The sequence below is a fragment of the Pelodiscus sinensis genome, unplaced genomic scaffold (assembly GCF_049634645.1).
Source record: "Pelodiscus sinensis isolate JC-2024 unplaced genomic scaffold, ASM4963464v1 ctg34, whole genome shotgun sequence".
NCBI lineage: Eukaryota > Metazoa > Chordata > Testudines > Trionychidae > Pelodiscus > Pelodiscus sinensis.
In genome coordinates this window covers 751,822-771,160 of record NW_027465849.1, presented here as the reverse complement: position 1 = coordinate 771,160, position 19,339 = coordinate 751,822, and the positions used below count along the sequence as shown (strand labels likewise).

General features: G+C 51.3%; 1 protein-coding gene across 3 annotated transcripts; it reads left to right on the top strand.

Annotated features, from left to right (window-relative positions):
• The first annotated feature begins 109 nt into the window (after positions 1-109).
• LOC102449859 (basement membrane-specific heparan sulfate proteoglycan core protein-like) lies at positions 110-18,969 on the top strand. 3 transcript variants are annotated; one of them, XM_075915483.1, is made up of 11 exons: positions 110-5,974; positions 6,886-6,924; positions 7,473-7,766; positions 9,077-9,115; positions 10,793-11,086; positions 12,463-12,501; positions 13,228-13,475; positions 14,350-14,388; positions 15,562-15,763; positions 17,312-17,356; positions 18,124-18,969. In XM_075915483.1, the coding sequence occupies exons 1-11, from the start codon at positions 5,944-5,946 to the stop codon at positions 18,312-18,314; spliced, it is 1,461 nt and encodes a 486-aa protein (XP_075771598.1). In that variant the 5' UTR covers positions 110-5,943; the 3' UTR covers positions 18,315-18,969. The 3 variants fall into 3 exon arrangements, with proteins under 3 accessions (XP_075771598.1, XP_075771597.1, XP_075771596.1); XM_075915482.1 differs by having other exon boundaries at positions 111-5,974; positions 15,523-15,763; XM_075915481.1 differs by having other exon boundaries at positions 112-5,974; positions 13,228-13,521; positions 15,473-15,763.
• Positions 18,970-19,339: the final 370 nt, after the last annotated feature.

The window sequence follows — 19,339 nt, the reverse complement described above, 5'->3', positions numbered from 1 at the left end:
CAGTTGGCCTCCCCCGCTTTCCCAAATGACAGTTGGGCTGCCCCGTTCCCCTCCCCCCAGGTTGCAATTGGGCGGTTTCCCCCCTTGAGGGGCCTGTTGCTGACTCCACTCGCCAGGCCCCTCCCCCCACAGCAGCTTCCCAAGTTGCTGCTGGCAGCTCTGGCCCATCCCCCACATTCACTGCACCCAGGGCTGGGGGGGTTGGGCCCGTCTCAGCAGGGGCTCCCCCAGGCTCCAGTCAGTCTCCAGCCCACAGAGCAAAGGGCCACAGTGCTGCTGGGTGTTTGCTCCCCTAGTGATGTCCCTGTGCCCTGCAATGCAACACGCGGGTGACGCTGGCTGTGGCCAGCCATGGCCAGACGCCCGAGCAAGCGCGGGGACCAGATAGGTGCCAGATGAACAGATCCCAGCTCAGCTCTGCTGAGCACACAGCTGCCCCCAATCCGAGACTGCCACCCTGCCTGCTGAGGCGCCCGCGCTGGAGAGGCCCTGAGCAAACTCCCCAGCTCTAGGAGCCGGCCTGGAGCCCAGCTGGCCCTGGCGCTGCCAGGCTCAGGCTACAGGTGTGTCTGGGTTTTACTATCCCATTGAGGTCAAACCTCCTATTGCACCAACTTCTTCTGGGGAGAGAGATGTTTTCAGCCAGGGCTGGCCCACAACATTTTGGCACATGAGGTGGGGAGCTCAAATGACACCCCATGCCTGCCCACTTGGGCCAAATCTTTGAAAGGTCTCAGTTCTGCTGTCTTCCTGTTCTACTCCTCTCAGGGTACTGCTCTGCTGCCTACATATGCACCAGCAGCAGACACAATTTTCTACAGTCTGGGTCCTACTGGCTCCCCCCACAGTCTGGTACCTGATGTGGCCGCGTCAGTTCGCCTCATGGTAAGGCCAGCCCTGCTTTCAGCTACACCGCTCTGCTGTCCTGGGACCTGCACAGCTCCAACACTGCAGAGAACAACGTTGGTCATGATACTACATGCCAGGGTAGCAAGGGCCTGAAAAGGAAAGAGACAGTGGCCACTTGCTAAAGGGAATGGGATGGCTAGCAACAAAGATGGGATTCAAATCCAACCATGTGGAATACAAGGATTCAGCCCTAATTCAGTGGCCATCTTTTCATGCAACAGAGCATCTCTCCCATGAGCTGTCTTCAGTCCGATGAGATCAGGCACCCAAGGGAATGCACAGAAGAAAACACAGATGTTGCCTGCAGGATGCCAAGTTCATAGCTATGTCACACAAGATGCTTGTGTGGTTAAGGACCAGCTAATTCACTGGGCAGCACACGTGTGTTTGAGAAAGAAAGAAAAAGAAAAAGGAGGCAGGTTAACCTTTTAGAACAAAAATAACATTGTGAGAGCATTTGTGTCATCACAGTGAATGACACACCCCACCTCGCTGAGAAGTGAGAAATGAGACCTGCTCACTTGGGGTCAGGCCTGGGGAGGTCACTGTTGTGGAAGGAGAGGTGTCTGCACAGGAGACTCTGCCGATGCTCAGGGTGCTGGTGCCTTGTTTTGTGGTTCCCTCCTCGTGCCTCTGCACAGAGCAGCCAGACTGTGCGTGCAGAGTCCTGATAAGCATCAGCCACAGCTCCCAGCATTGACTCTTGTCTCCCTTCCCTCTTCTGAGCAGCAGACAGTCCCTCTCTAGTCCTGAAGAATTTGGCTCCATCAAGACGTGCTATAGGGCAGGGGAGATGGGTCTATTTCTGTCATGGCTGTCCTGGGGTTTAGGATGGAGGGAAATGAGGCAGCATCTAACCAAGAAGTGACAGGGGTTGGGTTGCTCTGTGAGATCAATTAAACCTCATAGCAGAGATTTTCCAGCTTCCATCCCTGACATTTTATCTATTTTCTAGTCCCATCCACTTCAGTCTCTCCCCACCTGTGGCTGAAATAGGGTTTCTGGCTTCCAAGCAGGATCAATACTGGCCATATTGGGAGGGCTGGGGACTGTGAGGAAAGAGAACGTTGCTCTTTGCCTCAGTTTCCCTATATGTGAAATGAGAATGAGAATGAACTACTATCCTACCATAGCATGTGTGAGAATAAAACCAATTGATTACAGCAAGGGGCTCAGTTACTCCACTGCAGGACATGCAGAAGAAGAGGGGGAGCATGGATGGGAATAACATTTTATGTCAGGGCTTCTCTATACACAAGGAAATTTCCCAGTGTAATCAATGCACTTATGGCTTTTCTAGTGTAACTCCCATGGGGATTCTTACGGTACGTCCACACAGCAACATTATAACTAGTGTTATTTTGAAATAATTTAGTCCACATCTATACACAAGCAGTTACTTTGAAATAATGTTGAAATACTGTCAAGCTGAAGGACTTCTTACTCTGACTCCTGTAACCCTCATTGTACGAGGAATAAGGGAAGCTGGAGGAAGGGTGCTCTATTTTGAAATAAGTGCTGCGCATGCATCTGACGAAGTGGGTCTTTGCCCACGAAAGCTTATGCTCCTACACTTCAGTTAGTCTCTAAGGTGCCACAGGACTCCTCGCTGCTTTTGCAGATTCAGACTAACACGGCTACCCCTCTGGTGCTGTGTAAACGCTCCCTATTTCAAAATAAGCTATTTTAAAATAATCTATATAATTGATGTAGCCCAATTTGTGAAACTTATTTCAAGTGAAGCCCTGCTGTATAGAAGCAGTCTGATTGTGCAGTTAGAGTCCTAGGGTTATTCATAGCTTCTAAGGCCAGAAACAACCATTGTGCTCATCTAATCTGAGCTCAGACTTCCTATGTAACATGAGCCAGATAACTGCCCCAAAATGACTCCTGTTTGAATTAGAGCATCTCTTTGAGAAAACACGTCCAAGCTCCATTTAAAAATTGCTGGTAATGGAGAATCCACCACAGTCCTAGGTAAAATTTTACCAGGGTTAATTAGCTTCACTCTTAAAAAAATCCCTTATAGTTTATACTGCTTCCAAAATAACAAAAGATAAATCAGAAAAAGACGGTGTGACGGCAGAACCCAGGTGTGACAGGGACTTCCACTGGTGTAATTGGAGCAGTATAAACTCTCCCCTTAGCTGATATCAGACAACTTCCTGTGATGCACTATGGGGGCAGGTGTTTGAATCCAGTGTCCATCTGCTCTGGGAACAGGTGAGCGGTGTCCACAGCTGCCTCAGCAGGAAATGATCCATGTTCACTTTGCTGGGAAGGCTGGGGCAGCTGAGAACTGGCCTGGCCGCTTAGCGTCCACACAGGGTGATTGGGCCAGTGGAGCTTTCTCACGACATCCCCCACAGCTGGCTCTGAGCGCTCTGGGTTGCATCTCCCCTGAAGGCCAAGGGCAGACTGGATCGTGGAGACACAGCCCCTCCCTCTCCTACAGCTGGTTTCACACTGTGATTCAGGACATACATAACTGGTACAAGCACTTCTGGCCTAACCTTCCAAAGTGGCCAATGGTTTTGGGAACCCAACATAACACAGCTGAAAGGGTGATACAGACAGATTGTGCTGAGCCTCCATCTGCTGGAAATCAGCCTCTTTAAGGTGTCTTAAATGGGGCCCCCAAAATCACTATTTGTTTTTGAAAATTTTGGTCTCGGTACTTAACCATGTTATCTATCTCTCTATCCCCATACACAGCCATCTATTTAGCCACGGATCTATCAGTCGATTTCTCTCTTCATTGCAGGCTCTGTGCATCTGACTCCTTGCAGTCTCTAGTGTAGAGACAGTTCTTGTTTGTGTGGGGTTTTTTTCTGCTTCTTTCCAGTTCTGGGTGAATGAGGCAGCTGCAGGATCTGCAAAGAAGGAAGAACTCATTGTGCAGTTGCTCCACATACCTGCATTTGCAACTGTGGGTGGAAGGAGAGAGGAGGGATATGTCTGAGTTCCCCTTCTTCACATCCTACTATGCACAGTTCATCATCCCGCCATCAACTTCCCCTTAACCAGCTTAAGGTAGGAGACTTTCCCTGTTCCTGTTCTTGTAGCCAGTCTGGGATGGGGCCACTCCAAGTGAAAGCCCCGGAGCCATTTCTCTGCCATAAGAGAACTGACCCTCAAACATGGGACCTGATCCTAAGGCCAGTGAAGTCAGTAGAGTCTTTCCGTTTACATTAAGGGGCTTTGGATCAAACCTTATCTGGGCAGCATTGTCTGTATTACAAGCAGTGTCTGGCTGCCACCCAAGGGTGCCAGCAGCTCAGCCTGAGCCACAGCCCCTGGATCACCCTGGGCTGGAGCTACCACAGCTAAAAATGGCCTTTAAAAGTGAGAGTTCTTAAAATCATAGAATCCCAGTGCTAGAAGAGACCTCAGGAGGTCATCAAGTCCAGCCCCCTGCCCAAAGCATGTCCAGTCCCAACTAAATGATCCCAACCAGGCTTTGTCAAGCTGGGATTTCAAAACCTCTGGATGGAGATTCTTGTCACACATTTTCTTTTTTTTTAAAAAGTTTCCATTTTTCCACAGAAAAAAATAAAAGATTTTTTGAAGTTTTCTGAAAACAAAAACGGAAAATAAAAAAAAAAATGAACTTTTTTTTAAAAAAACACTTTTTGGAGAGATTTCAAAATTCTCCTCCCTCCCTTTTTTCCATTTTGGAAAAGATGGGGAAAATGGGGACAAAATGTGAAAAATTCTTTTCATAAAAGGTTTGGAAAGAGTGATTTTTTAAAAAATATCAAAACAAACAGTTAACCCCTTTTCACTCTGTCGTCTTCTGGGCATTGTTTATCACAGCCAGTCTTAAACTGTGCTCCTCTGACCTTCAGCTGAGCTCTTCAGAAACATCCCCATCCCACTGCTCTGCAGAGCTGAGGGGTGAAACATGCCCAGCTACCATCGCAGGGCAATCCACTTATTTACCACTATGCAAAACTGCTCTGCCCTGTGCTCCAGACACATTTCCTTTGAGGCCCTTGGCTGTTTGGGTCCCTGCAGACGTGTTAAGGCCTGTTAACAAGACTTGTTTTCTTTCTCAGGACTCTTTGGACATTTTCCCTTGTTCCTCCCTTGCTTAGTCACCCAAATTCCAGCTCCCACCGGCTCTGAAGTCCCTTCTGGATGCTCGTTCTCTGTTACCTTCTGTTCTTCCTTGTCCAACTGGGCCTTGGTGCCCATCTCTCAGCAGGGGCAGCAGACTCCTCAGCTGTCCTGAATGGGCAAGAGGGAGGGGGTCAGTCAGGGCAGGATGTTGACTAAACAGGTCGGGAATCCACTGCTGTCCTAGGGTAGGTGTTTTGTGAATGTGTATGAGGGGGAGAATTCACTCTTGTGCAGAGGGTCAGCATGAGGCCCAGACCCATTTATATCCATCTTAACCCCAATGGGTGGATTTTCTCCTGGGGAAATTGGATGCTTCCCACCAGGGACTAGAGACCAGGACGGAGGCAAAAGTTTCAGGCTCCTCATGTATCTCAGGCCCCACCAGTCACTCTGTGACTTCTCACCCAGGCTCAGCTCTGCCTTTAGCCAGGGGGCTGTCTCGGTCCCCAGGCAACGAGATGGGATGGACGGCGTTTCCCCAGTGATATGTTTAGATGCAAACAAGCAAACCAGGTTCTTTCAGTTCTCAATCTTCCAGCCCTAAATAGAGACGCTGCGGCCAGAGCATAGAAGGGGGGCAGCCAGGGCAGGAAACGGAGTAGTGGTGAACATTAGACCTGAGGAGGGGACAGAGCAGGTCAGAGAGAGGCTGCATCACCTCTGCTACCTGAGCCCTACAGAATCGAAGGAGCTGGGAGCAGGGAGAGGAGCTGGCTGGAGCAGCCAGCCCTGGAGAGCAGACAGGGGCAGATCAGAATAGAGCGAGAGACAAGAGCGTCCCTTCTCCTGAAGTCAGACAGGGTACGGGGGGCAAGTGGGAGCAGGAAGCGACTGCAGATTGTGACCCTGTGAGGAGCTGAAACTGCTGTGTTGTTTCCATCCGATTCCTAATCGGTCCCTACCACCACCCTGATGCTCCTGTCTCTGTGTCTTTTGCTGACTGGTGAGTATCCGGGACCCCTGTGCTAATGAGTAGCTGGTTGGGGGGAAACAGAACCGAGAGCAGCCCTGGACCCAGACTATTGGCAAATCCTCTTTAGTGGAAGAGAAATGGGAACCAGTGTAAACAGTGGGTCTGAGTGCTACTGGGGCAGATTGCCAGCTCCTTTATCAGCATCACTCCATTGCCGTCAATGGGGCACATCCACAGCTGGTGGAAATCAGCGAAGGTCCAGTGGTTTCAGCACCTGTTTACATGTGCTGAGGATCTGGCCCTCTAGAGCAGTGCTTCTCAACACAGATATGTGTATCCCTAGAAGGCACACATAGGTCTTCCAGGAGACATGTCAACTCCTCTAGCCCTAGGCCTGGTTTTCCAACAGACTGCGTAAAAAGCTCTAACAAAGTCAGTACAGACTAAAACGTCATACAGTGACTTGTTTATTTTGCTCTATACAGTATACACTGAAATGAGAGTACAATACTTATATTTCAATCCATATTTCAATTATTTCATAATGATATGATAAAAGTGAGAAAAATAATTAACCTATCAGGAATCATGTAACTGTGACACATTTGTGTTTTCATGTCTGATTTTGTCAGCAAGTCATCTTTAAGGGAGGTGAAACAAATCTGGCTCCTAAAAGGGGTAGAGCAATTTGGGAAGGTTAAGAGTCGCTCGTCTAGGGAGCTGAAGGGAAAGGTGATCCCAGCTCAGCTGAGGTCTGTGTACTCTAAGGATCTGCCTTACCCCAAATCTGATGTCCTGCCTGGTTTGCTTCTTCACCAAAACAGGAATCAGAGATTTATTTCCCTATCTATTTATAGGCAGCTTTTGTCAGTGAAGTGGGACTTAGAAAACAGGCACATTTTATCTCCAATGTTAACCACACATCACCTTTCTTTTTCCAGTAATAAATCCCAGCAGCCAGAAGATCTGCTTAGCTCCTGGTAAGTTTGTCTGTCACCCTTTCAGGTGAAGAAGATAAGTTATTATTATTGCTGTGGAGTCTGGAGAACCTGCTCCAGAGACATTACATGCACCCCTCAGTGGTTGTGCAGGCAGAATTAATCTGCATGGCAATTAGATGCACACATCTAGCCTATGTCTGGTACACAGCCCATAGTCCAAACTCTGGAAGCCTAAGTCAGATGGCACAGCCCAGCTGCCTGTCTTTAACTGCAGTGTAGACAGACAATTAGCAGTCACAATTCACTTCCGTGGCAATGAACTTCCTTTGGCAACCTGCTTCCAAGGTGCCCTCTAGCTGGGAACCCACCAGTGACCTCAATGACAGAGCTGACCTATTGCCTTCCCAAAATCCCTCCCAGCCCCCATCCTCTACAAGAGCCAAATGTCTGCCCAGAAGGTGGACTCCGTGCTGTTCCAGTGCTCTGTCATCTCCCAGACCCCGGCCACCTGTAAGAGCCGGGAGGAGGTTTTCTCCAAGACAGGTCTAGAGAAAAAGGTCACCTCTCCCACCCATTTCCCTTCCCAGGTGCTCTCCCTGCCCCCACCCTGTATCTGAACCAGACGTCTGCTCAGCAGGGAGACTCCGTGCGGCTCAAGTGCTCCGTGGTCTCTCAGGCCCCAGCCACCCGCGTCTTCTTCTGTAAGGATGGGGAGGAGATTTTGTCTGAGACAGGTCTGGAGAAGAAGATCACCTACAACTATGACCATGCCGTGTCCAGAGGCAGCTCTGGGAATTACTCTTGCGGGTACGAGATCCAGGACAGTGACAACCGGGTGAATAGATCCCAGCTCAGCCCTGCCAAGCACCTCAGTGTCACCGGTAAGAGGCATGAATGGCAAAGCGAGTAAATCATCCAAGCTCTGGCAGAAAGAGAATCCAGATGCAGACAGCTGAGTGACAGCAGTGTTGAGCAGAATTAGATTGTTACCCTCCAGATGCATCTCCCTTAGATGAAGACATGACACCCACTTTAGGGGTGGATCACATAAATGTAAGTGAGACAGCAGTGGGAATTTGATTCCTAGGATTCCTGGGTTATCTTCAAGGTGCTGGAAGCAGAATTAGAGGCAGCATAGCCAAGCAAATAAATCTGACACATTCCCTCTAAAACAGTGTTTCTCAACCTTTTTTTTTTTAAATAAAGTACTCCTTTAAAAAAAAATTATAAGTACCCTCTTTAAAAAAAATGTAAGTACCCCCAGTACCTACAATTTTCAGACTCACAAAATGTTTTTCTACTATTGCAACACATTTGTTTAAACAACTTAATCATAGCCGGGCGCGCAATTACATTTTTGGGTGTAAAAAGTACAAAAATAATAAAGCGCTGTCAAACTAAAAACAACAATTCAGTTTTCTCCAAGTTTCAGTTGTGTTGATGTACCCCCCAGACTTCTCTCGAGAACCCCTAAAAGGCTGGGCTCAGCCATCGCAGCAGCGTTTCTCACACACCGAGTGTCACCTGGCGATGCCAATGGGCCCAGATTCCCCTTGTCCCCCTGGCACAGGCAGGTGAGCAGCAGAGCCGAGGAGTCAGACCCCACAGCTCTGACAGCTCCTGGGCTCTGAGCCTGGCTCTGTCCCCCTCCCCCCCCCCCCCCCCCCGCACTCCCCTTGCTGCATAGAGACTCTGGCTGTGTCTAGACTACATGCCTCTGTCATCAGAGGCATGTAGATTAGACACATAGGCAAAGGCAAATGAAGCCGCGATTTAAATGATCGCGGCTTCATTTAAATTTACATGGCTGCCGCGCTGAGCTGACAAACAGCTGATCAGCTGTTTGTCCACTCAGCACGCTAGTCTGGACGCTCCCCTGCCGACATCAAAGCCCTTTGTCGGCAGCCCCGTTATTCCTCGTGGGATGATCATTTAAATTGCGACTTCATTTGCCTTTGCCAAAACAACAAATCTACATGGCTCCGTCGACGGAGCCATGTAGTTTAGACGTACCCTCTGGGTCAAACACACCCCTGGGGTAATTCATCTGCCTGCAGCACTTCCCCCAGGGGGAACCCAGCTCAACCAAGGTCTGAGCGAGTCAGGCAGTTTTTGTCCCTGAAGTGGGACCTCAGAAAAAGAGGGTGATTTTATCTCCAGCACTAACCACATGTCACCTTTCTGTTTTCAGCTCTGGGTCCCAGCAGCAAGGAGATCTGCTCAGCTCCCGGTGAGTCCGTCTGTCTGTCCCCAGACACACTCAGCCCCCTAACTAGCTATCATGCCAGAGAGATTTATAGTAGCAGGAAAGTTTTCCAGCTACAGAACTTAATTATGAAGCAGTAGGAGATTTTCCCAGCATTGCCCCAGTCCATAACTCAATTAAGATGGGGTGTGTTTTTTTTAAATAAAAGGAAAATGTACATGCTTTATTTATTTAATTTATTTAATTTCATAAAGTTAATTTTATTTTGTATTTCTAAAAAAGGGGATTGTTGAAATTTTTCCATTCTGTTTTAAAAATATTTTTAATGGAATTCCAACAAGAATATATTTTTCTTCATCCTCTTATCATTCATTATATTTCAACAGAAAAGGGTTGCACTCCATTTGGTTTCCAGTAACCTTTTCTTCTCGTTTTCAAACCGAAAGCATGGATTTAACTGTGTTAAAACAGAGCACTACTTCAACTTTCTCCATTTTCTCTCTTTTCTGCAAGGTTTATTGAGAGGCAATCCCATTGCAGGGTCAGCCTATTTTTCTGTCTCATCTGGGTTCAGTGTTTTTAAACAGCTGCTCAGTTATGTCAGTTGTGAGGACTGTACTTGATTAGGTGATTCTGTCTCTTTTCTGTTTGCCTTAATGAAAAGTAATCCCACTCCAGGCATATCCTGATTTCCTGATGCAACCTAACCCTTACGTTGCTTTAATTTATGATAAAAGAAAGCTGTAAACCAAAGTTGGTGGCCCTAGCTCTTACTGTTTAGGAGTTATTGGACAGACAGGCAGACAGACTGACAAACTCTAGTTGATTATCAGTATTATTACTAGATGCCCCTAGATGCGCTAGTGCTGAAACAACAACTGGCTCCAGAGATGTTGAGCAGATCCCACAGCTCTGAGCAGGCAGAGTGTGACTTTACTGCAGGCAGAGGCCCCCAGCTGGGCTATGATGTGTAAGCAGCCCTGTAGCTTGAGACCAGCAAACCCAACTCAGCTGGCATGGGCACGCAGAGGGCTTTTAATGACAGCAGAGACAGACCCTTAGCAGCTGTGAGATGCTTCCATGGCAACCAGCTTCCTTTGGAAAACTGCTTTCTGGGAGCGTCATGAAACAGGGGCCACAGAAGGCCCCATTGACCCCTGATAGAAATGTAGCCATGCCCACAAAACAGATATTAGACAGGACCACAAAGAAAAAACAGTTTCTTGCCATTTCAACCAGAAAGGACATTGTCTCAACGACTTAATTACCTGCATCCTGCTTCAAAAGCCTTTTAAAACTGCACTTGAAAGAGAATCCTCTGAACTGTTATTCATGCTAAAATTTGACACTTTACGCCAGGGTCTTAACAAAGACTCTACTTATCTTACCCATTACAAAGATAGCTTCCCCAATTATCACCTCTAATATCATTAGCTCACAGACATTTACCTTCCACCCCCCCACCCCCGCATCCCTCTTCTGTTCTGAAATTTGATTTGTCCTTTTCATATGTGTTCATTTTTTTAAAATTGTATCCTTTGGTATATATGGTTGTGACTATTTTCTTCCACTATTTGATCTGAGGAAGTGGGTCTGGCCCATGAAAGCTCATCATCTAATAAACCATCTTGTTAGTCTTTAAAGTGCTACATAGTCCTGTATTTTGTTCCATTGACCCCTCTGACTCATTCCTCTTCCCAGGTGCTCTCCCTGCTCCCACACTCTACCTGAGCCAGATGTCCGCTCAGCAGGGAGACTCCGTGCGGCTCAAGTGCTCCGTAGTGTCCCAGGCCCCAGCCACCCGCGTCGTCTTCTGTAAGGACGGGGAGGAGATTTTGTCTGAGACAGGTCTGGAGAAGAAGGTCACCTACAACTATGACCATGCTGTGTCCATGGACAGCTCTGGGAATTACTCCTGCGGATACGAGATCCAGGACAGCGACAAGTGGGTGACCAGATCCCAGCTTAGCCTTGCCAAGCACCTCAGTGTCACTGGTAAGAGGCATGAATGGCAAAGCAAGTAAATCATCCAAGCTCTGGCAGACAGAGAATCCAGATGCAGACAGCTGAGTGACAAAGGTGATGAGCAGAATTCGGTTGTTATCTTCCATTTGCACCAGCCCTTAGATCAGGGCTGGGGAACTTTTTTCGGGTTGGGGGCTGCTGACCCACATTAAAATCAGTTGGCGGCCGCACACAAGTGAGAAGCCCAAGAAAAAACCCTCACTGGCGTGGTATCCAACGGAGAAGAACGCTCCCCACAGTTCTCTCACACACCAAAGCCTTGGGGGGCGGGCCTAAGCTAGTAGATTTTGTGTGCTCCAGCCCTGCAGGTGGCAGAGGAGCTGGAGCACTAGCACGGTCTCTACAACACTGGGGGGTGAGCCCTGAGCCTCGGGGTCCAGTTCCAGGCAAGCTGGGGGTTGCATCCAGCTCCCAGACCTTATGTTTCCCACCCTTGGTGTGGATGACTGTGTCGGTGGGACACATCAATGCTAGTAAGACGGCAGTGGGGTGTTGATTCCCAGGACTCTTGGGTTCTCTTCCAGGCGCTGGGAGCAGACTGTGATAGATATTAGAAGCAGCAAAGTCAGGCACCTAAATCTGGCACATTCCCTCTTAAAGTAGATTTGACTGGAGTTTGTTGTGTGAAAACCTTCCTTCTGATCCCAGCACTGCCTCCAGTGACCTTGTGCAGCCCTTTGGTGTCCATACAAGCGGTGAATGACAGCTCTTATGTAAGACCTGCAGAGAGAAGTTACTCACACTCCCTGGAAAAGCTGGGCCTAGAACACAGCTTTCCTGGCTCGTAGCTGAGTACCACTCTCAGGCTCGGTGTGGAAAGCACACGCCCATACACACCACATGTACTCAGGGGTACAAGGCTGACAAATACCCATAAAGTACATGACATTTGGCTGTGCTCACAGAGCCACTCTGGGGAGGTCCCACCCTGGGCACAGCCCTATCCCATGGGACTGGTGCAGGGCTGGGCTCAGCCATCGCAGCCACGTCTCACACACTGAGTGACACCTGGCGGCGGCGATGGGCCCAGATTCCCCTTGTGCCCCTGGCACAGGCAGGCGAGCAGCAGAGTCGAGGACTCAGACCCCCCAGCTCTGACGGCTCCAGGGTCAGACCCTGGGATCCAAACCCGGCTCTGCCCACCCAGCTCTCCCCTTGCTGCATAGGGACTCTGGGCCAAACACGCCCCTGGGGTAACACCTCTGCCTGCAGCACTTACAGAGAGGACAGCCCCAGCTTAACCAAGGTCTATGTGAATGAGGCAGTTTTGTGCCTGAAGATGAACCTCAGAAAAGGGGAAGATTTCTCTCTCCAGCACTAACCACATGGCACCTTTCTGTTCCCAGCGCTGAGTCCCAGAAGTCAAGAGATCTGCTCAGCGCCCGGTGAGTCCATCCGTCTGTCTGTCTCAGGGCCAAATTAAGATGTGGTGAAGGCCCTGTTGCATTAACAAAAATAGGACAATGAAAATAGGAATCATCAACTTTTATATTTGCATCTGTACTGGTACAAAGGCGAGAATGCAAATAAAAACTAGTGTTTTCTTTATTTAGAGGCCCCTCCTAATCTGAGGCCCTAAAATGTTGCTCACTCAGTTTGTGTGTAGATCTAGCACTGGTCTGTCCCCAGACACTCGGCCTTCTATCTACTATCACACCAGAGGGATATGTAGTAGTAGAAAAAGCTTCCAGATACAGAAGATTATTAAGTCTTATTAACTTTCTTATGGTGGCCCCCCGATGCCTTTCTCAGGGATCGGGGCCCATCGTGCCAGGTGCTGCACCTCCTATGTGAGGATCTGGTCCCTGCCCCTGCAGAGCTGACAGTCTCAGACCTGGCATTATTCCCTGTCACCCAGCTGTGCTGAAACAACAGCAGCTCCAGATCCTCCTTCTCCTGAGCAGGCAAAGTGTGAATTTACTGCAGGTAGATGCCTGTGGTGGGCCTGTGATAGCTACGCAGCCCTGTACCTCGGTACCAGCAAACTGACTCAGCTGGCATGAGCAAGCAGAGATGTGCAGTTAATGGCATGTCTATGGCAACCGGCTTCCTATGGCAAACTCATAAAGCAGGGGATACTGAAGGCCCCTCTGGTGCATTTCCCTTCCCAGGTGCTCTCTTTGCCCCCACTCTCTACCTCAGCCAGACGTCTGCTCAGCAGGGAGACTCTGTGCGGCTCAAGTGCTCTGTGGTGTCCCAGGCCCCAGCCACTCGCATCATCTTCTGTAAGGACGGGGAGGAGATTATGTCTGAGACAGGTCTGGAGAAGAAGATCACCTACGACTATGACCATGCTGTGTCCATGGGCAGCTCCGGGAGTTACTCCTGCGGGTATGAGATCCAGGACAGCGACAACCGGGTGAGCAGATCCCAGCTCAGCTCTGCCAAGCACCTCAGTGTCACTGGTAAGAGGCATGAACAGCAAAGCGAGTAAATCATCCAAGCTCTGGCAGAAAGAGAACCCAGTTGAGCAGAAGGATTAGGTTGTTATCCTCCATTTGCATCAGCTCTGAGATGAAGACACAATACCCAGTCTGTTGGTAGATCACCCAAATGTTAGTGAGTCTGCAGTGGGATGCTGATTCCCAGGACTCCTGGGTTCTCTTCCTGACACTGGGAGCAGAATTAGAGGCAGCAAAGCCAAGCAACAAATCTGGCACATCCCCTCTTGAAGGTCCCACGACAAAGTAGATCTGACTGCTGTTGGCTGTGTGAAAACCTCCCTTCTGTTCCCAGCACTGCCTCCAGTGACCTTGTGCAGCCCTTTGGTGTCCATACAAGGGGTGAATGACAGCTCTTACCTATGCCATAGCGGCATGAGCTCGCGGCTGTGACATGCAGAGTGGAGCTACTCACACTGCCAGGAAGAGCTGGACCTAGAACGGGGGCGGAGGGGTCTCCTGGCTTGTAGCTGACACCAGTCCCAGGCCCCAGGCTGAAGTGTGGGTGGTACAAGGAATTTGGCTGAGCTGGTTGAGCCATTGAAGAAGCCCCTTTGGGGAAGTTTCACTCAGGGCAGAGCCCTGTCCCATGGGACTGGTGCAGGGCTGGACTCAGCCATCGCAGCCACATCTCTCACACACCGAGTGTCACCTCTGCCTTTTATGTTGGGGGAAGACCCAGCTCAGTCAAAAACAATGTGAATGAGGCAGCTTTTGTCCCCTAATAGGAACTTTAGGAAAGGGGGAGATTTTGTCTCCAGCACTAACCACACGTCCCCTTTCTGTTCCCAGAGCTGCATCCCTCCAGCCCGGAGATCTGCTCAGCTCCTGGTGAGTCCATCCGTCCCCACACACACTCACCTATTTCCCATGCCAGAGGGGTTTGCATTGATAAAAGCCTTCCCACTATAGGATTATTATTAAATATTATTACCGGTTGGACCTCCCTGGACTGGCATCCTCAGGACCTGACCTCTCCCGAATGAGGGAATTTGCAAGATCAAGGGAGGTCCATTGCCAGAAGCTTCCCAGGACACCGCCCCTCCCTCCAGCTCTGCTCCAGCCCTGCTGCTACAGGGCTTTTGTTTGGCTCTGGCCCCCTTCTGCCAGCTGCATGGAGTTCTCTGGGGATGCAGCTCCCCAGCTGCCCTGCTTCTGTCTCACCTAGATGGGGCTTCCCAGGCACGGAGCTCCATGTCTGCCCCACTGCTGCTGTGCCAGGTTGGGGCTCTGTGGCTGCCATGCTGTGCTGGGCCAGGACAGCACTGTTGCCCCACTGTGCCGCGCCGGGCCTGTGCCGTGCCCAGCGGGGGCTCCTGGGATGAGGCTTGCCAGTCCCAATGGTGGAGTGCCCTGGTGCTGGACTCCCGACCGGCTTGCATTCTCGGCCCTGGGGCTCTCTGGTCCAGCAACATCCGTGATCCTGCCAGACATCGGATGCTGCAGAACCAGGGACTCCTGGATTTAGGAGGTTCAACCTGTAGCATTATTACAGTGGCCCCCATCCCCCGCTCTGAGGGATCAGGGCCCCAACGCGCCAGATACTGTACCCCTACGTGAGGCTCTGATCTCTGCTCACAGAGAGATGACAGTCTCAGATCTGACGCTATCCCCCCATTACCCCACTGTGCTGAAACAACAGCCTGCTCCAGAGACATTGCTCAGACTCCCAGCCCTGGAGCAGGCAGAGCACATGGACACTATAGTCAGAGGCCTATGGCTGGCCTGCGACATGTGAACAGTCCCATTGTCCAAGCAGGGACCAGCAGGGGCTTTTCTGATTGCAGTGCAAATGTACCCCTAGCAGCTGTAAGCTGCTTCCATGGCAACCAGCTTCCCCAGGCAAACTGGGATCCCCATGAAACAGGGGCCTCTGAAAGTCCCATTGACCCCTCTGACCCATTCCCCTTCCCAGGTGCTCTCCCTGCCCCTATTCTCCAGTTGAGCCCGACGTCTGCTCGACAGAGGGACTTCGTGCTGCTCAAATGCTCTGTGATATCCCAGGCCCGAGCCACCCGCATCGTCTTCTGCAAGAATGGGGAGATTTTGTCTGGGACAGGTCTGGAAGAGAATGTCACCTACGACTATAACTACACTGTGACTGGAGACAGCTCTGGGAATTACTCCTGTGGGTATGAGGTCAAGGACAGCGACAACCAGGTGACCAGATCCCAGCTCAGCCCTGGCCAGAGCCTCAGTGTCACTGGTAAGGGGGGTGAAGGCAGAGCAAGTACAATTGTTCAGATGTGGATGGCTGAGTGATGGGTGTGATGGACAGAAATGCAGGTTGTTATGCTCCATGTGCATCAGTCCCTAGAATGAGAAATGGCACCTGCTTTCCCAGTGGGTCGCACAATGTTCAGCCAAACAGCAGCTGTATGTTGGGTCCAGACATTCTGTTTTCTCTTCCTGGCTCTGGGAGGAGACTGTGGGGCGTTAGAGAAAGTGTAGCCAAGGGGTGAAATCTGGCACATTCCTTCTGAAAGGCAAAGTGGAAGAGACTGGGACTTGCCGTATTATCGTCTGTTCCCAACCCTGCCTCACGCAACCCTGTGCACCCCTCTGTGAAAGGCAGCTCTCACCTAACTTCAGGGCAGGGGCTGGCAGCCAGTGGCCTGTAGGCTGCATGCGGCCCATTAGGGTAAGCCAGTTGCAGACGATAACACGTTATGCTGATGTGATTGGCTGTGGTTCTCTCTTTCCAGCCATTGCAGGAAGAGTGCAGGCTGCCGGGACATGCTGGCTGCCACTTCCCGAGCTCCCATTGGCTGGGAAGGGTGAACTGTGGACACTGGGAGCTGCAGGGAATTGTGCCTGCGGATGGTCAATGTAAACAAAATGTTCCGCCAGAGGCTCAACCTGCTGGGCCACATGCAGCCTGTGAGCCACAAGCTGCCCACCACTGCCTTAGGGACGTGTTCTCCTGGCTGATAGCAGGGGCTCTGGAGAACATAAAGAAGTTGATAACACGGCCGGGAAGAGCTGGGCCAAGAGCGCAGGGTCTCCTGACTCATAGTTTGGGGCCATTCTCAGACTCCAAGATGCGATGTGGGAAATTCATGCCCTGGCCCCAACTTCCAAAAAGAGGGACAGGGCTGCCAAAGGCCAGTGGAGTGTGAGGCACTTGGCAGGTCTGAGGGAGTCAGGGGGAACACTGGGCGTGAGCAGGGCCTAGGCCTGGTGCTGCCCCAGGCTCAGGGCAGCTGGGGAATGTCGCCCCCGCACACAGCCCGTCGCACGGCCCGCTCTGTCCACCAGGTGAGCTGAATGCTCCAGGCTGTCTGAAGGGAGCAGGGTCTCCCCGCATTCAGCTCCACAGACAAGCGCAACTGAATAGGGGGCAAGGAAGTCTTAGCTCAAGGCTGCCTGGGGCATTTTCACTCCGGCGGAGCCTCCACCCCAGTGCCAGGTGGCAGGATCAGTGAGGTGCCGGGTTGTTCAATGGACAGTGACGTCCTGGCTGGGTCGGCCGTGGGGAGACTGAGTGTGAGACTCAGAGCGAGAGAGTCCAGGGACCAGCTGCTCCACTGGTGTGAACTGGCAGAGCCCTGTGAACTTCTGATGGAGAGAAGCCAATTTACACCCGCTTGGGCTCTGACCCAGTGACTCCAGGGGGTGATGCTGATTTACACCTGGTGGGACTCTGGCCCAGGGGCCAGCAGAACCGCTCGGTCTGTCGCTGGGAGGCGCGTCCCTGAGGGGGCTTCAGGCGTCTCTCCCACACGGTGCGAATCTCTTTGCCCTTGTCACACAGGTGGCGGGAGCAGCAGCAGAGGAACAGAGGAGCCGACCCACCCAGGTAACGGGCTATTGCTCTGTCATAACCTGGTTAGCAGAGCCTGGCTCTGTGCCCCCAGCCCCGCCCTCAGGGCACAAAGTCTGGGGCAAACTCACCTCAGTGACCCCAGCTGGGCTGGGCTCTGGGCCATTTCCCCAAGTCAGAGGTCAGCACGGCCCCTGGCATCGCTCACATCCCACATCCACCCTCTCCTGAGCACACAGCTGGTGCCAAGGCCTCCTGCTGTCCTGTGACCAGGGCAGGTCGCCCACATGATAAACTGCAGCCACACTGGGGAGGGGCAATAGGGTCTCAGCTGTTTAAGGTTGCCAATCCACCTGGAGTATCCCAGAACCTGTTTCAGTCTCCCTGGGACGATGCAAGCAACCCTGGAGATTTTAAGGAAGACTTTAAGGAAATTACATTATGTCGAATTGGTAACAAAATCAGGACTAGGTTCAGTCAGTGTTGGTAACTACGGCTGCTGGGTCTGTCCCTGGGTCCTACGAGGCCTTTGCACAGAGTCCCGGTGCAGCCTGAGCATACCAGGGCTGTTCTGTGCTCCTCCCACTCCTTAGGGCTGCGCTGGGCAAAGGGAGGAGCCTCCCCAACAGCCTCCATGAGTCCTCCAATGTGCCCCCTGCAACATGACCCCTCCATACAGCGAGGCCTCTGGGAGCTCCCACGGGTCCCTGTTACACAGTGGCTGCTCTGTGCCTAGTGCTGGCCCTGCAGGGCCACATGCTGCTTTTCACATGGCCCTCACCACAGCCCTTTCCATGTTGCAGGGCTGACCACGTCCATCACCATCTGGGCTGCCCGCTGTGCCCTGGTCCTGCTCCTCTTCGTGTCTGTGCCCATCATCACCCTTGTGCTGGAGAAATGGGGACAGCCCAAGTGCCGGGCCGGAAAAGACTCACAAAGGGAGCATCAGCATCACGGAGGGGAAAGGGACGGGGAGATGGGAAAGTCAATGTAGGGTCTGAAGGTTTTGAGCAGATACCAGTGCCCAGCTCTGAGCAGGGTGTTGGGAAGACGCTATAGATCAGTGCTGCACCATAGCCCCCTGCAGTAACTGTCTTTGCCCAGTCAACTCCGCCTGCCTCCTTAAGAAGCAGAAGATTCCCTCTTTCGAGAGAGGCTGTGTGACTAGGGAGGAAAGATGGGCTCAGGTGTAAGAGCCCAGGATGGAACCTATGGGTGACTGGTAAGTCCCAGCTCTGCTACAGCACCCTTGGTTGGTCTTGTCAGTCAATCTCTCTGGGCCAAAATTCCCCAGCTGTGAAACAGGCTGAGACGTAGTGGGGGTACCTGGCTGGTTTCTATGCTGGGACTGTGGTAACCCCCACTGGCTGCTGTCTGTACCACGGCCCAGCAGGACAGGGGATGAGTCATTATGTCTCTCAACCTGTCTGACCAGCTACCCCCCATGGAGAGGAACAAAGGAAGGTGGAATGCTGCCCCTGGCTGGGGGAGCAGGTCTGGAAGAGAGGTAGTTAGTTTCTGTCTGGGAAGCAGGGGAGAAGGAGCTGGGGAGGGGGACTGGGATGGTAGGACCCAGCCACCCCCCATCTTAAAGGGGGGGGCATTGAGGCCTCTTAGCTCCAGTTCCTCTAACCAGATGACATCTGTGTTGTGCTGTATCCTGTAGAAGCAATAAACTCCCTCTATTCTACTGGCTGGTGGAGTCTGTTCGTGCCATTTTGGGGATGCAGGAGATGGGAAAACCCCAACGCGTCATCACACAGGCCAATTATTCTGACTTGTCAAGAAGAGAATTACCTAACCCCTCATGGATTTAGAAGCAGCCTCTGCTTGTGCTCTGTTCTGACTGCCTTGTGTTCCTAAATCCTTCAGGTGCTTTTGAAAATCTTCCCCTTACATGGCACACCCAGAAGTTCTGAAATTGGGCTGGTAGTTTTGGTCTCCCAGTAGCTGGACTCACAAACTACATTATAGCAGCTGCTTTACAAAAGAGCACATGGACCTGTGACCTGCATGAGC